This window comes from Chinchilla lanigera, unplaced genomic scaffold (assembly GCF_000276665.1).
Source record: "Chinchilla lanigera isolate Chin_1 unplaced genomic scaffold, ChiLan1.0 scaffold00004, whole genome shotgun sequence".
Taxonomy (NCBI): Eukaryota; Metazoa; Chordata; class Mammalia; order Rodentia; family Chinchillidae; genus Chinchilla; species Chinchilla lanigera.
In genome coordinates this window covers 34506708-34526625 of record NW_004955405.1, presented here as the reverse complement: position 1 = coordinate 34526625, position 19918 = coordinate 34506708, and the positions used below count along the sequence as shown (strand labels likewise).

The window sequence follows — 19918 nt, the reverse complement described above, 5'->3', positions numbered from 1 at the left end:
CCCGCCCGGGACGAGCGCCGCGGGGCCGAGCAGGGCGGACCGGACGCGGAGCGGGGCCAAGACCCAGCACAAAAGCCCCCGGAGCAGAACTACGGCCTGAGCGGGGAGCCCGCACCAACCCCAGCCCACACACTGGCGGCCAACGGAGAGCTCCCTGCTTCGCCCGCGCCCCAAGAACGCGCGCCGCCATTGGCCGCTGGCGGGAGGAAGCGCCGCGCTGATTGGCCGGGCGGCTCGCGCGGGTTCCATCAGCCGCGGCGCCGAGCGAGGGGTTGTAGACACGCAGTTTAAAAGCCGCTCGGGCGGGAGCGGTGGCGCCTGGCCTGTTTTTGCTTCCCCTCTTTCCGCCCTTCCCCGCAGATGTTGATAAGGGACTGGCTGTGCTGTTTTGTGCCCCGTTTCCTCTCCCTCCCCTTGTTTGGGAAGCAGCCTTGCGCCCTGGGGTCCGCTACCTCCGAGCGGGCCGAGCGCCAGGCCGCCGCGGGGACCCCTGGCAGGGCCTCTCCTGTCCCCGGACTCGGGCGCTAGAAGAATCGCCGCGGGCCTGGCCTCCCCGGCCGCCCCCACGGGGAAGCGGGGAATGGCCCGATCCGCGGGCGCTCTAGTTCCCCGATCTGATCCACTGGGGAGCGGCGCGGGGCGCGGGGCTCGGGGAGCCCGGTGCCCCCTCTGCTCGCCAACGCTTCTTTTGTTCCCGGTGTTCGAGAAAAGCCAGACCTCTGCTGCTGGGCACTTTTCAGTGTCCTTGAATCTGTGACAACACTGCGTTCTTGTCGTTTTTTTACCCTAGAGGCTGGGGGATTTCTAAATGATTTCCCAGTTAGTAGTTCCCGGGAGCTTCGGGCAAATCTGTGTGTACATTTGTCAGAATCGGTCCCTGGGTGAGAGCCCCAGTGTTTGTTACTGTAACAAAGTGGAACGCGGGGTTTAGGAACGCCTTCGCGGGCAAAGCAACTGAGCCCGTGCTTGCTGGATTCTAATTTCAGCGGAAGCCTAGTGACCTATAATTAGGCCGGGAACGCTAATCAAACTCGTGTTGCTGATGGAAATTAAAACCTGGTAGAGTCTCAGAAATAGACTATAATTAAAATGTCTTCCTGAAAATAAGCATCATCTATACCAATGGACACATTTTAAAAATACACGTGTTTGTGTGTGTGTGTGTGTGCACTCGTGCGTGTGTATGTTTCAAGATGCCATTTTTTTTTTTTTCCTTTTTACCAGAAGAGAAAGCTCACTTCAGAGTTAGGGTGTCTTAATCATCTCCCCAGATTTTGAACTCCCAACTATGCTTTACAAACTGCTTTAAATTTTATAAAACAATGTTTACCTGATTTTTACATAGTTAAATTGGAATAAATGTAAAACTAATGATTTCACTAAAAATGTTTACATTTGAAGAAACGTTCTTTGAAAGATTATTGTCCATGAGGCAATTATTTAGAATATTGATTCTAAAAAAAAAAATCTCAGCATTCACATATATTTAAGCAGTAGTATTGGTAACGCAAACTGAAAGCTGTGGTTTAGTTAGCAAGTTGTTCTATAGATTTTTATGATGCCTTGAAAAAGTTGCCTCCTCTCTCTGTCTGCCTCTGTGCCTCTCTCGCCATCTGTCTCACCAAGGGCTTCCCTAAGCACATACGTAGATGTTTTTATTTTCAGGAAACTGAGCTCAGAGACAAAGGACCATGATTTGCGCAAATATGTGTGGGTTGTTGCGATCTGCAGTCTACTTATTTTTCTCGTACAGTCTCAAATCATACTATACTGTTTGGGCAGAACAACGAAGTCTCAAGCTTTATCTGGCCAAGCCCATGAGCAGGGGGCCACGATCCATTTGAATTACCCAGGCTTTGTCTCTAGTATGAACAGGTAGGTTTTGCTGCACCGACTGACACGGTTCAGAATTGCCAGGGCTGGGCTGGATCTGAACAAGGTAGAGTAGGAGGCAGGCCTCCAGACTGGGGCAGCTGGCCCCAAACGGATCTTCAGAGGGGAGGGATCACTGGTATTTGAAGATAACATTCTCTCACTGAAGTTTGGTCAAAGTAAAAGGCTGGAGTCTCGGTGAGTTGCCTGGAGATAGTGCATGGGAACTGTTTTCATTTTGTTTCGTTTTTACAGGGCTTTTGCACTAAAAAAATTTTCAGGTAGCTTAAACCTTAGAACAATAACTCAGCTCATCCTACTTTTCCCCCCACAAATAAAATTTTAAAAACAACTTTTTTTTTTTTTTTTTTAGAAATTCACCTGTTGAATCTGAAAGTTGTGGTAAATTTGGGGTTGAACCCAGGGCCTCATAAATGCCAAGAAAGCTCTCCACTACTGAGCTGCATATATCCTCAACCCCTTTTTTAAAAAAAATTTGAGATGGTCTCGCTAAATTGCCCAGGCTGGCCTGGAACTTTCGGTCCTCCTACCTCAGCCTCCTGGAATATCGGGGATTATGGGTGTTCACCATCTGTCTTCAGCCTTGAAAGTTGTTTTATTTTAAAATTTAAAAATTTTTGTTTCTGGTACTGGGGATTGAACCCAGGACCTTCACACTGAGCTGCATTGCCAACCCTTTTTCTTTATTTTGTTTGGAAAGGGTCTCACTAAATCACTAGATCCTCCAGGCTAGATTCATACTTGGGATGCTCCTGCCTCATCCTCTCGGGTATGAGATAGGATCTTGCTAAATTGTTCAGACTGGCTTTGAATTTGTAATCTTCCTGCTTCAGCTTCCCAAGTGGCTGGGATTACAAGTGTATACCACCATACCCAACAACTACTAGCCTTTCTTTCCAGCTAATTTATCTTGCCTAGGTATGATTTTTACCCCATTAACCTCAACACCTTGTGAAAGTTGTGTTTTTGGCCAGGCGTGGTGGCGCACACCTGTAGTCCTAGCACTCGGGAGGCTAAGGTAGGAGGACCTTTGAGAGTTTGAGGTCAATCTGGGCTACAAAGTGAGCTCAAGTCCGGCTTGAACTGCATAGCGAGACCCTGTCTCAAAAAGACCAAAAGAAAAAATAAAAGTTGTGGTTTTTTGTTCTGAGTTCTTTTTTGCTTTGTTTTCAGTACTAAGGTTTGAATCTTGGGCCTTCTCACTGAGATACACCCTCACATCCCCCCTCTACCTTTTTTTTTTTTTTTTTTTTTTTTTTGGTCTTTTTTGAGAAAGGGTCTCGCTGTGCCGTTCAGGCTGGCCTTGAGCTCACTCTGTAGCTCAGGTTGGCCTCGAAGTCACAATGATCCTCCTGCATCAGCCTCCCAAAGGCTGGGATTACAGGCGTGCTCCACCACACCTGGCTCCCCCCTCTACCTTTTATTTTACTTTTTATTTTGTGAGCCAGAGTCTCACTGAATTGCTAAATTGTCCAGGCTGGTATTGAACTTGAGATCCTCCTGACTCAGCTTCCCAGACTGCTGGGATTACAGGTGTGTATCCCTACACCCCGCTTTTAAAACTCTGTTATCTGGCTTCTGCCATCATACAATCCATTTCCAATTCACTAAAACTGCTGGAGAAAAAGCATGGAACCAGTTGACTGGCTTAATTCGTGACTTTGGTCCTCAAAGGAGGACACACTGCTAGCGGGCGAAGCCATTCCATTCTCTGGTCTAGTTCCTTCCCACCCTTGTGTGATCACATTCCTGTTCTCCACTTCCCAACTTCCAGCAGGACCTGGCCCCAGGCTTGAAAACACAGAATCCATCTAGTGGGATCGAGTCCACTTCAGACTGTCAAATCTGCGCTCATTTTCTCTGATGTCTTCCTTTTTTCAGTAGATTTGTCCTAGGAGAAGTACCTTTTTAGTGATACAGCAACCATTGTTAATTTCTTTTCACCTCGTCTGAAATTCTGCATTGTTTTTATGTTGTTTCATTTATGTCTGCGTGTTTGTTAATATGTTTTGGTTCTTTTATCTCTAAAAATAAAATTTAAAAAAAAAAAGTACCTTTTTCACCGGGGGTCATGGCACATAGCTACACTTCTAGCAGTCTGGGAGGCCGAGTCAGGAGAATCTCAAGATTGAGCCCAACTGGGCAATTTAGTGACTTAGTGCCCAGTACTACAAAGGAATGAATGAATGATTCATGCAATCATTCATTCACTTACCGTACTCTGGATCCTACCTTTCTGTCCTCAAAGACTTGATTCTTTTGATTGTGTTTTTTATGCATTGACAATCCTTATAGAACATTCTGACCAGAGTCAGAATAGTAAGCTTTAAAAAAAAATTCATTTCCCTGTGAAATTTTCTAAATTAAAAAGAAAAGCCTTGGTGTTTTATTCATCTAATATAAAAAATTATAATCCTTAAAACACCACTTTTTTTTTTTTTCTTCAGTGCTAGGGCTTAAACCCAAGGCCTTTGCATTGAGCTACAACCCTAGCCCTTTGTTTAAAAACTTTATGTTTGAAAGAGAGTCCTGCTAAAAATCACTAAGTACCCACCCTACACCTGAGTTTGTGACCCTCCTACTTCAGCCTCCTTAGAGTGCTGAGATTATAGGCACACGCCAGTGTCTAGCTCTGAAAATAGTCACAGTATCGATGCTTGGGACCTTGAGAAACAATGGAAAGGTATTTCTGGGCGAAGGCAAAGCTTCATTGCAAGTATTTTCTATAGCTTTTTTATTTTTGTGGTGCTGGGAATTGAACCCAGGGCACTAAACATGCTAAGCGACTGCTTTACCACTGAGCTAAACCCCTGCATCCCTTGTCTGTGTGACTGTGTAAAATCACTTGGGGAACTACTTCCATTTCCACGTTAACATACAGCTGACTGTTTTGTTTTTTTATTATCCTGTTTTAAATGGAATTGGTTGTGAGTTTCCCTTAAACAAAGCAGAATAAGTTACATTTAAAATGATGCCACAGATTGAGAGAAGACAAAAATCTTAAGAAATGTTGGTTCCCCTTAGCTATTTCTGAAAATTTATTCTAAAGGAATAATCAAATGTGAAGTTTATTTTTAGGATACTTATTGCTTCATCATTTATAATGGTAAAAAAAATCTAAGCCTCCAACAATAAGAAACTGGTTTAATAACTTAGATGTCTCTGTGCAATGAGATATGACAGGGCCATAAAATTCAAGTTTCTGACATTTAAGAATAATGAGAAAGGGCTGGAGATCTAGCTCAGCGGTAAAGCGCCTTCCTGGCAAGTGCAAGGTCATGAGTTTGATTCCTGGTACCGGAAGAAAAACAAACAAACAAACAAAACCAAAGAATAATGAGAAAATGTTCTCCACATACCGTTAAGTAAAAAATAGGAAGCCCAGCGTGGTGGCACACACCTGTAACCTCAGCTGAGGCAGGAGGATCACTGCAAGTTTGAGGCCAGCTACAAAATGAGTTCAAAGCCTTGCCTGAACTGCACAGTAAGAGCCAGTCTCCAAAAGACAAAAAAAAAGAAAAAAAAAAGGACAAAGATCTCAGTCCTATATACTAAGAGTACATATGTATATTTGTAATATACACAAAGAAAATAAGAAATTACATTGGCTAAAATATTTGTAGTAATTTCCCCTGGGTAGTGGAGCACAGGTGATTTTTATTTTCTCATTGTATTTCAATATTCTCCAAGATTTCTTCCATGAACATATATGAATTTATAACAATAAATATTTTTCTTTTTAGTGTGAGCAACTGAGAGACCTGTCAGCTTACCAGAATTCAAAATCCATCTTTCAATCTGCACAGCCAAAAGCTCCATTTTATCAACTCATCAAGAGTACATGTCTTGGATAATTGATTCAAAATAATATCAAGAGGGGCTGGGAATTTAGCTCAGCAGCACAGCGCCTGCCTGGCAAGCGCAAGGTTGTGAGTTTGATTCACGGTACCAGAAAAAAAAACAAAAAACAAAAACAAAAAAATAATAATCTCAAGAGAAGGGCAGATTATTAGTCAGGTGAAATAGATGTGTAGGGTATTCTCTACTGGTGGGTAAATCCCCTTGCAAGAATAAATGACACATTGGAAAATGTTTAGTGACACAGAGCAAAGCCACAGAGCTATTAAATGTCACGACTTGGAGATTCAGACATGGATCTGTCCATTCCATGGCCTCTGTCTGTACACCATCCCTGTATAGTTTCTGTGGATTATGTTAAATTGAAAAGTCACATTTTAGGTCACTTCAAAGTCATAGCAAATCAACAGATGGGCCATTCTAAGAAACTACAAGTGACCAGCCCTGGGAAATAAGCTGGCATCTGTGAAGTGAGAATTTTAGGGCAATAATAGTGTTCACAGTGTCATGAACATATACTTCTTTACAGCTTAGAAATAATTTTGATGTATCTTGTCACACTTGATCCTTCTAACCCGTGAGGTACGTAGGACCATCATTTTGTCCTACTTTATAGGCCAGAGGCTTTCATTTCAACTTTACTTGCATGAAAAACATTTGGAAGGTTTGTGGCTGGGCCTCATTCTTGGAGGTTTCTGAGTGTGTAGATCGGGGGCAGGACCTGAATATGTATTTGCATTTCCAGCTTGCGATCTCTAATAGCACTGGACTGTTTAAAAATATTCTTTGCAAAGCCAGATCTGATTTTTGACACAGTCGTGAAGCATAGCTCTGCGTCATCCTTAGAATAAAATCTAAATACCTTGGAATGGTACAGGATCCTCCGTTCATCTTGGTCCCCTTCCCATTTGCAAAAGATCTATTTCCCATTTCTTATTATGTATCTTTCATTTTGCTCTTTATGCTTTGAGTTTCTTGTATAGGAAAAAATCATACAATATTTTAAGCTTGTGTGTCTGATTTATTTCACTTAACACTACGGTCTCAAGGTACATCTGTTTTCCTATAAAGGATTCAAGTTTAGTTTTCTTTATGGCAGAGTAGTACTCCATTGTGTGTAAATACCACGTTTACTTTATCCATTCAGCTGTGACGGATCTATAGACTGCTTTCAAGATTTAGCTGTTGTGTTGGTTTGGGACTTATTTTGCAAGGGGAACAATATAATACAGGACACATACTTCATATGATTATTTATAATAGTCACCCAAAGAACAGTATGCAAAAGAGTGCAGGAAATCTGTCCACACACTAAGACCAAGGAATCCAGCTGAGGGCCTGGATCCCACAACAACGTCTTACATGAGTTGAGCTGAATACCCAGAGCTCATAACAATGCCTCCTGAATCCAACTGGAGGCCCAGAACTCATGACAATGTCTCATGCAGACCTGTTTCACGGATCTGCTAGGAAGGCCCAAAGGTCAGTGGTGGAATCTACAAAGTCTGTGCCAGCAGGATGAAGGACCTGTGCTAGCAGGCTGAGGGATCTGCACTGGAGCCAGGAATTGATGCTCAGAAGAACCAGAGCTCCCCCAAAAGGTACCAGAGCCATCGTCGGCAACAGTGAGGTCCCGAGCTCCTCCGATGATCAGGATGGCCGAGTTCCGATCAGGGAAGCCAACACAGCAAGCTTTTCCTGGAGGCCGGCAGTGCACCATCTTCCCCTCTGGAACCAGGAACCTACGCTCAAAGTGAGGACCAGAGCTCTCTAAAGTGAACCGAAGCCATTCTCAGTGCCAGCGAGGTCCCGAGCTCCTTGGAGGATGAAAACAGCCAAGTTCATCAGGAAAGCCAGCTCCCCACAGCCTTTCTCAGCTCCCAACAGCCCGCCTCTTCTCCAGGTCTGCCTCTTATGATGCTGGCAACAGTTCTCAGGTGGGCCTCCCACACCCAGCACCACACTTACTCAGTTCAGCTGGGGGTTATAAGTTGACCACCAGTTATCAACCCATAACAGCTGTTGTGAGTTATGCTGGTATAACATGGGTGTGCATGTTGATTGCAATAATATGATGCCACTAACCCTTTAGGGAAGGTACCCTGGAAGGGGAATAGCTAGGTTGAAGGGAATTTCCATTTTGAGTTTTGTTGTTTTTAATCACTACGTGTTTTTATACAAAAGTGGTGTCTTAAAAAAAAAAAAAGGAAAAAAGGGGCTGGGGATTTAGCTCAGCGGCAAAGCGCCTGCCTGGCAAGCACAAGGTCGTGAGTTCGGTTCCTGGTACCGGAGAAAAACCAAAAAAATAAAACAAAACAAAAAACAAAAGTGGTGTCTTCTTTTTCTTTTTAAAACACTGAGATATGGGCAAGAATGCAAGCAAATAATAAAGGAGATACTTTTATGACATTAGATTTTCAGTTGAGAAAGAGAAAGAAATTGACAAAGCCATTCCAACGGAACAGAAAAGTCCAAAGATGAAAGGTTGTTTCCTTTTTTTTTTTTTTAGACAGGATTTTACTATGTAGTCCAAAGCTGGCCTTGAATTCACTATGTAGCCCAGATTGCCCTTAAACTCATGGTGGTCCTTCTGCCTCAGCCCCCTGCGTGCTGGATTACAGGTGTATGTTGCCATGCCTGGCAAAATGAAATTTTTTCATTTTCTTCTCTAGAGGCTTATAACCACCCCTATCCACTGACTCTATTCCTCTTGTGTCCAGTAGAACCACGTTACTCTTTACTGAGTTATTCTATAGCTCACTATTATAGAGAGAGCAGGTGGGATTCTGGGTACACAATCTAAGAGGAAGACAGAAGCATCAGAGGATTAAAAACCATCTCCAGAGAAACATGAGCAAGAGCCTTCCCTGAGCCTGCAGCAGGGACAGGTGCTACGGCAGCATCTGCACCCCAAGCAGAGGACTGCAGAGCCTTCCAGGCCCCACCTCCACTTCTGTCCCCTTTCCAGAAGTTGGAAATTAGGGAAAAAAACAAAAGCATATGCTGGTAAGAGAAGTGCAATATATGTTTAGAAATACTATAGAGGGAAGCAGGAGATAACAACAGCTTTACCAACTTTTGCCACAAATGGGAAGAAAGAGCCATTGAGGAAATCCCACCACCAAGTAACATACTGCCCTGTTTTCCCTGGAGCACAGGAGGGCAGTTCTGACTCGACTTTTCAACAGCCTGGATTGCTGGATTAGGTCTCTCGGTTCCTATAGATTGATAACCACAAGACCAGCATCCAAGGCCCAATTCCAGCTATCACACGACCCCAACACAAATAATCATGTGATGGTGGCTTACAGTTCTGTAATTGGGAAGTTTCACTTTTTTCCTATCCTAGTCCAAAGTCTAGAACATCTCCAGGTGCAGATCAAATGCAACCCAAGTACTCACTGCAAAGCAGTTCCAAGCAGTGAGAAATTACAACCAGATTCTCATGGAGTCTACTGGAAAGTAGAGTTAGAGCACAAAAGCCATCAAGCCAGTATAAATAATGTCTCTTTGTTTTTTTTTAGTTAAAGAAATCCCATGTCTCAAAAACTCATGAAAATGTGTTTTTTTTTTTTTAAAAAAGGAAAGGGCCAGAGATCCTTTGGCCCACTTTAATTGTCGTACCTCTACCTTCTGATAGCTAGAGATGGCGAAGCAGCCTTGTTTCACAGGCCCGGTTATCTCTTTCTTCTAACTGTACCTCTCTAGAAGACAAAATAGGGCACAAAGGGAGGGCAGTCTAGTGAGAAGAGCATGCAAACCAAAAGCAAACTGGAAAGCAAGGATGATACTAACGGCAAGATGAAGTTGGAGTGCAGAGTGAGAACTCTGGCTGAGTACGCTTGGGTTTGGGGGATCGGATCAATGAGACTGGACCTTAAAGTTCAGTCACACTGGTAATAAACCATCACCCTCTCTGGGACTCCTCCCCCATCTGGTCATCTCCTACAACACGGGATGCAGGCAGCAGGCACACACGGTCACAGCCATCTGCTACCAGGTTGCCAAGATCCGGCCAGAAGACTAAGGAGAAAGCGCTCCATTCCTCTGGCGCCCATCATCAGTCACTGGTATAAAAAGCTAGCAGCCAGCAACACCAATGTGACGAGTCACACAGACCCTGCACCGACGTGGGAGACCTCTGGGGAGCAGGCTACGCCAACACGAGTCTCAGAGCGGCAGAAACGCTCTTGGACTTGGCCCAGCCTCTCACCCTGCCCAGCAGCATGCGTTGACTGCGGGAGATGCTGCTCCCTATCACAGTGGTCATCGTCTTCGTCACCTGCTTCGAAGATCAGCGTGATGCAATTACTTCCGCTGAAGTTGGGGGTCTTGCTGCGGCTCCCCACCTCGCTCTCTCCCCCGTTACTCTTTGCATCAGGCCCGCTCCGGGGGTGTGTTTGCCAGTTTCCGGGGACACCCTGGAAATGTACAGATACGGGTCAGAGCCCTAGCCCACAGGACCCTCAAAACTTTTGTGAAATAGTAGTTTCGGCCTCACCAGTAGAGCCTGACTTTTCTCTGACTCTTTACTCTTTTCTCCTAGGAAGTCCCACATTTCCTCTTCTGTCTGCGGGAACTCACTCAGGGCCACCTGCAGCAGTGGCAGCAGCAGCCCGTCAGTCCTTCAGCAGCTGTAGGAGGAGAACTCTGTCACGGGCAAACAGAAAGGCCAAAGCTCAGAACCACTGGCCAGTATCCCGCGGTTGGGAGACAGCAGCCAGGGGCCAGCTGCAGACCCTGGCCCCAGAGCTTGTGTCAGAGGCCGGTGCCTCGCTGCGCCCCACCTCTATTTTAGCTTTTTGAGGACTATCGGTGATGATGGTACTAGCTCGCATTCCCACCAACAGTGTGGAAGGGTTCCTTTCCACCCCCGCCCCCCCCCCCGGGGCCTCACCAGCATTTGTTATTATTTGATTTCCTGAGGATGGTTATTCTTTCTGGAGAAAGGTAGAATTTTAGTGTTTTAATATAAATTCCTCTAATGACGAAAGATAGCAATCATTTCTTCATGTAGTTATTGGCCATTTGTACTTCTTCTGAGCAGTGTCTGTTCATTTCACTTGCCCGTCTTTGAATTGGGGAGTCTTTATATATTCTAGATGTTAGTCCTCCATCTGTGGAATAGATGTCAAAATTTTTTTCCCATTCTGTAGGCTGTCTCTTTACTCTGTTGGTTGTTTCCTTTGTTGTGCTTTTAATTTGATATCATCCTATTTGTTAATCCTTAGTATTCTTTTGTACAACTGGGGTTCTGTTTATAAAGTCCTCACCTAAGCCCATTTCAAGAGTTTTACCTATTTTATCTTCCAGCAGATCAAGTGTCTGTGTTTTAACAGAGGTCTTTGATTCATTTTCGTTTTAGTTTAGTACATAGTTGTAGTGGATTGACAACTGGTGGTCAACTGAACTGAGTAAGCATAGTGCTGGGTGTGGGAGGCCCACCTGGGGATTGTTCCCAGCAGCACAAGACGCAGAACTGGAGGAGGAGGCTGTTGGCAGCTGAAAGAGGCCGTCAGGAGCTGGTGGAAGCTGTAAAGAGCTGTTGGTTCTGTTGGAGGAGCTCATCATGCTGGCTTTCCTGATGAACTTGGCTGTTTTCATCCTCCAAGGAGCTCGGGACTTTGTTATCACTGAGAATGGCCTCGGTTCACTTTGGGGGACCTCTGGTCCTCACTTTGAGCATCGCTTCCTGGCTCTGGAGGGGAAGATGGTGCACAGTTCATTCTCTCGGTGAAGCTTGTCACACTGGCTTTCCTGATGGGAACTCAGCTGTCCTGATCATCAGAGGAGCTCAGGACAGAGCATATGGGATGATATCAAATTAAAATCAGAGGAGCTCACTGTTGCTGAGGTTGGCTGTGGTACTTTTCAGGGGAGCTCTGGTTCTTATTTTGATCATTGCTTCTTGGTTCCAGTGTAGACCCATCAGCCTGCTAGCACAGATCCTTCATCCCACTGGCACAGACTTTCTAGATTCCAGCACTGACCTTTGGGCCTTCCCAGCGCAGATCCATGAAACAGGTCTGCATGAGACATTGTCATGGGCTCTAGGCCTCCAGTTGGATTTGTGGGAGACACTGTTATGGGCTCTAGGTCTTCAGCTGGACTCAGGCAGGCCATTATCGTGGGACTGAGGTCCTCAGCTGGACTTGGTCTTTAGTGTGTGGACAGATTTCCTGCAGTCTTTAGTATATCATTCTTTGGGTGACTATTAGAAATAATCTGGGGGCTGGGGGTTTAGCTCAGCGGCAAAGCGCCTGCCTGGCAAGCGCAAGGTCGTGAGTTCGGTTCCCGGTACCGGAGAAAAACCAAAACCAAAAAAAAAAAAAAAAAAAAAAAAGAAATAATCTTATAAAATAAGTGTCCATTATATTGTTCCCCTTGCAAAATAAGCCCCTAACCACGACAATGGTGAAAGATATAGGTGTAGATTCAATCTTCAGCAGATGGATTGCCAATTTTCCCAGCACTGTTGGTTAGCGGCTGTCTTTCCTCCAGTGTACATACAGCCTTGATGTCTGTGTCCAAATCACGTCAGTCAGCTGGATTGGGAGTCACCCCAACAGCTTCACATTACTCAGTCACCCTTTGAAGGTCTCTCTCCAGATATGACCACATTCTCAGGAACTGGGGGTTAAGAATTCATGGTAAACACTTTGGGGAGACAATTCAGCCCTTCTCAGAAGCTTATCTTCTTTCTTCCCTTTGGCCCCCTTTGGATATTGTTTATATGTCTAACAATATTGCTTTTTCAATCTTTTCTAAAAGAAAGCATGTTATCTTCTTTATATAAAACCATTATTTTTATGATGTAGGCAGAGCAGGTTGTTACGAGCTTATACAACTCAATGCTGAGTCAGTATTAGCTTTTAGCACTCTGGACCACTCTGTATATACTACCTTCATGGCACATATTCCAATACAGTGTAGTATTTGATGGCTTAAAATATATTTGTCTCTGGCTGGGGTGTACCTCAGTTGTACAGCACTTTCCTAGCATGGCGTGGCCTTAGGCTCAGTCCCCAGGGACAAATGGCAGGGTGAAATACATAGATATTTAGATGTCTCCTTGTGCTCCAAAAAAAAAAAAAAAAAAAAGTATTCGATAACTTTCACTTCAAAATACTGAACAGTACAACTCAGGTACTTTCTTAAGGCCTATCCAATAAAATCTTAAAAGATACTTCTTCTCGCCTTGTTACTCATTTTTTGGTGTGTGTGTGTGTGTGTGTAACAAATAATCTGATACACGTCTTTAAGGCACTATTTCCTACTAAGAGACCTGGAGCTTAAAAAACATAAGCTCTCTACCATAAAAGACATTAATCGTTAAAAGTCCTATGTGACTTGTTACCACTCATGAATTGGTGAAAATACCGAAGTTTCATGGCTCTAAAGTCAGTTTGTTTCCATATTTATCATCAAAATTTAAGAGAATCTGTAGTGAGGCACCTGGTAGACCCCCCAGGTCACTAGTCATCTGCGCACCGCCGCATCAACAAAAGTGGGACGTTAGTTACCCGCTGTAAGGTGTTCAGTGTGCACACAGGAAGAGTTAAAGCACGGAAACTACCATGATATTCAGATAGAAAGTTAACTATCATACTTTCAAAAGGCAAATGGCCCAAAACCTGTATTTTTTTTTTAAAGCCTGTACAGCGCAGTCCAGCATACTGTACGTTTGCTGCAAAGGAACACAGCGGCCCAATATGCCTGCTAGTAACAATCCACGCATGATGCACGCTAAGTACCATTAATGACAAAAAACCCCTCATCTTACAGGGTCACACAGTACAAATATTAGCCTTTAAAAAAGTTTAAAAAATGTTTACGAGTACACGCTTGCAGTACGTGCGTACATTCACGGTGGGGAGTGGGTACATAACACATCTTAATTTTTCTTATGGTCCTGCCTTCTCTAAACATCAGCCTCAGGGCTGTTACAATAACTTGGAAGAGGAAGGCTTTTTAAAAAAACATTTACAGGCGTCTTCGAAGAATGGCGGGAACACCGGGAAAGGCTTTCAAAAGGAAAAAGCCATGACCCCGACGTGATTCGAACACGCAGCCTTCTGATCTGGAGTCAGACGCGCTACCGTTGCGCCACGAGGTCCTGCTGGGCTGGGGCTCGCGTGGTTCCTTAGGACTCCGGCACCGCACCGTCGCGTTTCTTCCGGGCGCACCCACCTTTCCGGGGGCTCGCCCCTGCCCTCCAGCCGAGCCGGGGAGCTCCGCTTCTCCCGACAGCTCTCCCCTTGGGCCAGGACCCAAAGAGCTGAGGCGGGAGAGCGGGGTTTCCCGTTTAACCCGGTCCTAGCGTTAAAGGAAACCGGCGCTTCCTCTTCTTTATCTGGCCATTTCCGTTCCTGCCTGCCCCGCCCCGCCCCCGCCCATTGGGGGCGGAGACTCCGTCCTCGTCTCCCCTCCCCCCGCTGGCGCTCGCTGCGGTCGTGACCTCGCGTTGGAATCCTGCGGCGCGCCTCTGCGCACGCGCGGGCTGGTGGCTGGGTGGCGGGCGCGGTGCGTTTGTATCCTCCCTTCCGGCCCCTGGTGCCAGTAACATAAAGCATTTTCTCTCAGAGCGGGCTAAGCGTGAATGAGAGCGGTACGCCATAGGAAAACGTGTACATTTCTAAAGATGTAGTTTTTGTGATGAACCACTCAAAAACTAACCTTGGGGTTGTAAAAATATAGACGCCTCCCCGTCGGGGAATTGAACCCCGGTCTCCCGCGTGACAGGCGGGGATACTAACCACTATACTAACGAGGAGCTGTGTACTGCTTTTCTCCCAGGTGTCTTTTGGAGAGCTAGCTATCTTCCGGCTCTGCTCCCCGACGACACGGATCCTTGCTTGTTACTCTAAGAACCTTAGATTCTTTTTTTTTTTTTGAATGAATAAATGATTGCGAGTAAGTGAAAGCCCGCTTCCCATTTTTGTGTGGGTGACTAGGATGGAAATAGTGCCCCAGGGCTCTTTACAAGGCGTCCCACGTGTCTTTATGAGTTTTTTTTTGTTGGATTTCGTGCGCGCTGAAGGCGAGGGTCGCCCTCAGCCGCCGACCCTGTCCTTGGGAAGCTGGGGTTCGGGGTGGGCGGAGCCTGGGTGGTGCCCGGCCCCCGGGGAGCCTCTGTCACCCGCTGGGCCCCAGCGGCTGCCCGGGCACAAAGCGAGGGCAGATGCTCAGCTAGACGCTGCATTTAAACAGCGCAGTGGGAAGACCCTGCGCTGAAGTAACCCCGGGCAGGGCCGGGCCGGCGAGGCCGGGGCAGCCCGGGAGGCTCGGGGCTCCGTGTGTCCTTCCAAGCCTCGCCGCAGGAGGGGCCGAGCCTGCCCCGGGGGCCAGGGCCTCCCGCCCCAGGCCTTTTCCTTTTCCTACAGCCTGCACTCCTAGCATCCCATTATCTCGGAGTAGGACCGCGCGGCTTTATTCTTCAAGGCTACCATCATCTTTCCGCTCCTGATCATGCATGTAAAATCCGTGATACAGACCATTATAAACAGATAGCACACGTTGAACCAGAACTCTTTGTAAAAAAATGTTTATTTGTATCAGTATGTGTTTGCAATCTATACCGATTACATTCATTGTGGGGAGTAGGTACATGTCTGTAACACATCTTTTCTGTTTGTTTGTTTGCCAGCAGCGGACTGATTTCTTTATGTTTAAGTCTTTATCATGTTAATTATCATAAATACAGATTAACAGCCAGACTAACAGACCAAAGGACATATAAAACGCATAAAGCAATTGTACTACATCAAAGTGAGCTTTTATCTTTTTTTTTTTTTTTTTTTTTTTTTTTTTTTTGAGACAGGGTCTCGCTATATAATCCGCGCTGGCCTTGAACTCAGTATGTAGCCCAGCCTGGCTTTAAACTCATGAGATCCTCCTGCCTCAGCCTCCTGAGTGCTGGGATCTAAGGCATGTGCCACCATGCCCGGTTGAGGTAGATTTTTAGATGTACTGGCCATGCTGGATTACAGTAGCTTTCTCTCTCTCTCCCTTTTTTTCTATTGAACTAGAACTCTTTTAAGTTTTAAATTTTGCTTTGACTGTTTCTCTAAATAAGTGTATTTGTTTAGCTGGAGCCAAGTTGTCATGACTGAAAGAATTCTTTGTAGAATTTACCTCCCGTGTCTTAGGGAAGCCTTGCTCCCAGTGTGCTAAGAATTAATGCGGCTTTGCTTGCGGTTTTGGTGCCAGGGTTGAACTCAGGGCCTCAAGGATGCTAAGCATGTGCTCTACCGCCGCACCGTAGAACATATGTATTTTTATAGCTCATAGATGACAAGATATTTTTCATCTGTTGAAAGAGCTAACTTGTTAATGCTGACATAAACAAATGGCAATTTCTGAAACACGTTCTCGCATATTTTTCACTCCTAAATATGGCAAAGGCCTCAAAAAATAAAAAAAAAAAAATTTAAAAACCACTTCAGCGTCCTGGATCTTCTTCCACTTTTCAGCATCCAATAATTCTTGTGAAGCCCGACTGGCACCGCGGTAGTTGTAATGATGTCGTTTACCAGGCTAGAGTCTCCCTGGATGGTTTCAGTGCGGTGGGAACTCAGCTCTCCTGCATCACTTGTTTGTGTTCTTTTTCCACACGTGGGAAGAGAGCCTCGACCTTTGTTGCCCCAGAAAGGACAGCAGTCTCTCCCCCCGAGGCCCTGGCAAAGCTCTGCCCGCGCTCGGACACCCTCGTTCCCCCTGCTCTTTTTCCCTCCCCGGGGAACTAAGAAGCCTCCTGAGTCAGCACAGAGAAAGGAGCAGGGCGCCCAGCACCTGCTGTCCCTCTTCCTAAAATGGAAAGGAAGAGAGAGGGTAATTAACCTGGACGGGGCCAGCAGGGGAGGCAGGGATTCCTCCGCGTCAGCACTGGAAGTAAAGGTTAAAAATGTGACTGGTGTGCAGAAGGTGCTGAACTTTCTGTGGCAATGAATGTAACCGAAAGCTTCAAATCGTGCTCTGCCTAAGTAACTGTTCGATAGCTTATCTCAGCTTGGGAAATGACTCACATTCATTTCATCTTAACAGCACTGTGAGGTCAGTAGGGCAAGTGTTTCTATTTTACCGGAGTCTAAAGACAGTCTTGTGAGGGGGCACATAGGTAAGAAGGTAGGAGAGGCCAGGAGTCCTCCACACCTTGACAGTGAGTTCTCTGCAATTACCATCTTGCTGCATAGCTCCGTATATAAATATACTGACAAATATCCTTGGAGAGAAAAACTCTACAACTACATCTTTTATGGCACTTTTTTTTTTTTTTTTTTGAGGCAGGGTCTTGCTATGTAGTTCACGTTGGCCTTGAACTTGCTTATGGGGCCCAGGCTGGCCTTGAACTCACAGCAATCCTCTTGCCTCAGCTTCCCTAACAGCTACATCTTTGACAGCACATTTGTGTCAATTACTGTGACAAATACCTGGGATAAATCAACTTAGGAGTAGGAAAGTTTTATTGTGGTTCGCAGTTTCAAAGGTGGCAGTCGGGGCTGGGGATTTAGCTCAGCGGCAAAAGCGCCTGCCTGGCAAGCGCAAGGTCGTGAGTTCGGTTCCTGGTACCGGAGAAAAATCAAAGGTGGCAGTCCATGGCTGCCTTGGCCTGGTAGCCTTAAAGCCTGTGGGAAGGCAGAACACCATGGCGAGAATTCACAGGAGAGGAAGCCGCTCCCCTCATGGCAGCCAGGAAGCAAAGAGAGAGACGGCAGGACCAGGGTCCCAGTATCCCCTTCTAGGACACACCCCCAATGACCTAACTTCCTTTCAGGAGACCACATCTCCCAAAGGTTCTACCTCTTCCCAACAGCTGCATAAACTGAGGTCCAAGCTCTTAAATAATGGCCCTTTAGAGGACACATCCAAACCATAGCAGTATTGTAACTTTTTTTAATGTGACTCATTCATTCCAACAGGTGTGTACCAACACTTCATTGTGGTTGTAATATGCCTTTCTCTAATAATTAAAAATGTCGATCAGCTTTTCCTGTACCCATTAAAGCATCCAAATCTTTCGCCTACTTTTAAAATTGGCTTGGTATCTTATTATTGAATTTTGAAAGTTTTAAAACATTCCGATAGCCAGGCTTTGCACCAGATTTATGTTTTGCAAAAATATTCCCGAAGCTGTGCCTTGTCTTTTCAACTTCTTAAGGGATTTGTTTGAACCCTACAGGTAGCAAGAAACCATGAAAAAGTTTTAAATAGTGAATACAAAACTTAGTTTTTTTTCTATTGTATTTCTTTTTTCTCTGTTATTCTCATCTGCTCATCTCAACCTTTGAACATAGAAACAAGAACTTTGGCCAGTGTTGTTTGGGTTATTTGTAAGATGAACAATACAATACAGGACATTTCTTTTATAAGATTATTTATAATAGTCACCCAAAGAATCATATACAAGAGAGTGCAGGAAATCTGTCCACACACTAAAGACCAAGAATCTAGCTGAGGGCCTGGATTCCCCAGTAATGTCCTGCATGAGTCCAGCTGAAGACCTAGAGCCCAGAACAATGCCTCCCATGAGTCCACCTGGAGGCCCAGAGCCCATAACAATATCTCTTGCAGGCCTGTTTCACGGATCTGCGCCGTGAAGGCCCAAAGGTCAGTGCTGGAATCTAGGAAGTCTGTGCCAGCAGGATGAGGGATCTGTGCTAGCAGGCTGAGGGATCTGCCCTGGAGCCAAGAATCAATGCTCAGAAGAACCAGAGCTCCCCTGAAAGGTGCCACAGCCATCCTCAGCAACGGTGAGGTCCTGAGTTCCTCTGATGGTGAGGACAGCCGAGTTCCCATCAGGAAAGCCAACTCGACAAGCTTCTCCAGGAGACTGAGCAGTGCACCATCTTCCCCTCCAGAGCCAGGAAGCGATGCTCAAAGTGAGGAGCAGAGCTCCCCCAAAGTGAATCAAGGCTATTCTCAGTGACAACAAGGTCCCGAGCTCCTTGGAGGATGGAAACAGCCAAGTTCATCAGGAAAGCCAGCATGACGAGCTCCTCCAAGAAAACCAGCAGCTCCTTAGCGCTTTTCTCCGCTGCCAACAGGCTCCCAACAGCTTCTACCAACAACCAACAGGGCTGGGAATACAGCTCAAGTGGCACAAGTGCCTGCTTGGCAAGCGCAAGGTCTTGAGTTGGATTCCCAGTACCAAAAAAAAAAAAAAAAAAAACAGTTCTATGTTTATATTAAAAACCAAAACCAAAACCAAAATCAAAAAAACACAACCAGCAGTCTTTTCCCTTCTTCTCCAGGTCTGCCTCTTATGCTGCTGGCAACAATCCCCAGGTGGGCCTCCCACACCCAGCACCACTCACTCAATTCAGCTGGGGGTTATAAGTTGACCAGCAGTCATCAATCCACCATAGCCAGTTTACTCCCCAACCTTTTTTTCCCCTTCTCTCGTCTCCCATAATTTAAGAGACTAAATTACTTGTAGGTAGTTTTTGGATTCTATAATCATTTACCTATAGAAACATTATTTACATTTGTCAAACCTAAAATTTTCCATAAACATTAAATGTCAAGAGATTATGTTACATGTTGAGTCTAGAGGATAGATTTAGATGTGTACATTGTTAAGGAGCAAAAAAAATAAGCAACTACGGGGGATACTCATAATTTACTATTTCTGAGCCTAATTTATTTAAACAACGAATCTAAAGTTAAAACTAAGAGGCAAAAGTCAGTCCCCATCCATTTCAATCAATACTTCAGTCTTCTTCTTTCTCACTTCATTCATTTTTTAAAAATTTATTTTAAAAATAAAAGAATGAAAACGTATTAACAAACAGACATCCATTTACAAAATAGCATAAGAGCAATACAAACAAAACAGAGTTACAGACAAAGTTGTAGGAAATTAACCATGGTTGTTGTGTTACTTATTGATATCTTCAAAGTGGTTTCTCAGGAAAACAAATAGAGACATGCAAGACTGATCAAATAAGTAATCATTAACTGTTCCTTTCTGTAGAGCAATAGAAGACAGTAGTACAACTATGTTAGCTATCCTGTATTTACATACATATATAATTTCCCCTTCTTTCACTTCTCTCTTCCCTCATCCTAGTTACTCACTTCATTCATAACAAAACAAAGAAAACACAAAAAGAAAACAAAGTAAAAACTTTTGTGATTTAACCTCAATGCCAGGCATAAAGCTAGACAT

General features: G+C 45.1%; 2 protein-coding genes and 2 non-coding genes across 10 annotated transcripts in view; all 4 read right to left on the bottom strand.

The window, feature by feature from the left end:
• The window catches only part of Tmpo (thymopoietin), a gene marked incomplete in the record, with an annotated part of 30321 nt that extends 30115 nt beyond the window's left edge, over positions 1 to 206 (bottom strand). Inside the window, 1 exon segment of one of the 3 annotated variants that reach the window (XM_013518574.1) lies at positions 1 to 206. 3 annotated transcript variants of the gene reach the window in all.
• Positions 207 to 8383: 8177 nt separating this feature from the next.
• On the bottom strand, positions 8384 to 14113 carry LOC102014861 (cation-dependent mannose-6-phosphate receptor-like). Of its 5 annotated transcripts, none has more exons than XR_259431.2 (4): positions 13739 to 14113; positions 10253 to 10385; positions 10034 to 10172; positions 8384 to 9455 (listed from the first exon to the last, which is right to left on the bottom strand). XR_259431.2 is itself a non-coding variant. In XM_005374507.2 (4 exons), the coding sequence occupies exons 2-4, from the start codon at positions 10307 to 10309 to the stop codon at positions 9442 to 9444; spliced, it is 279 nt and encodes a 92-aa protein (XP_005374564.1). In that variant the 5' UTR covers positions 10310 to 10385; positions 13739 to 14113; the 3' UTR covers positions 8384 to 9441. The 5 variants fall into 5 exon arrangements, 4 of the variants coding, with proteins under 4 accessions (XP_005374564.1, XP_013375064.1, XP_013375058.1 ...); XM_005374507.2 differs by having other exon boundaries at positions 9965 to 10172; XM_013519610.1 differs by lacking the exon at positions 8384 to 9455 and having other exon boundaries at positions 9462 to 10172; positions 10253 to 10401.
• Positions 13796 to 13867, bottom strand: Trnaw-cca. Its single transcript has one exon. It is a non-coding gene; the product is annotated as a tRNA-Trp (tRNA).
• Positions 14114 to 14452: 339 nt separating the features above from the next.
• On the bottom strand, positions 14453 to 14524 carry Trnad-guc. The gene has a single exon. It is a non-coding gene; the product is annotated as a tRNA-Asp (tRNA).
• Between the last annotated feature and the right edge of the window lie 5394 nt (positions 14525 to 19918).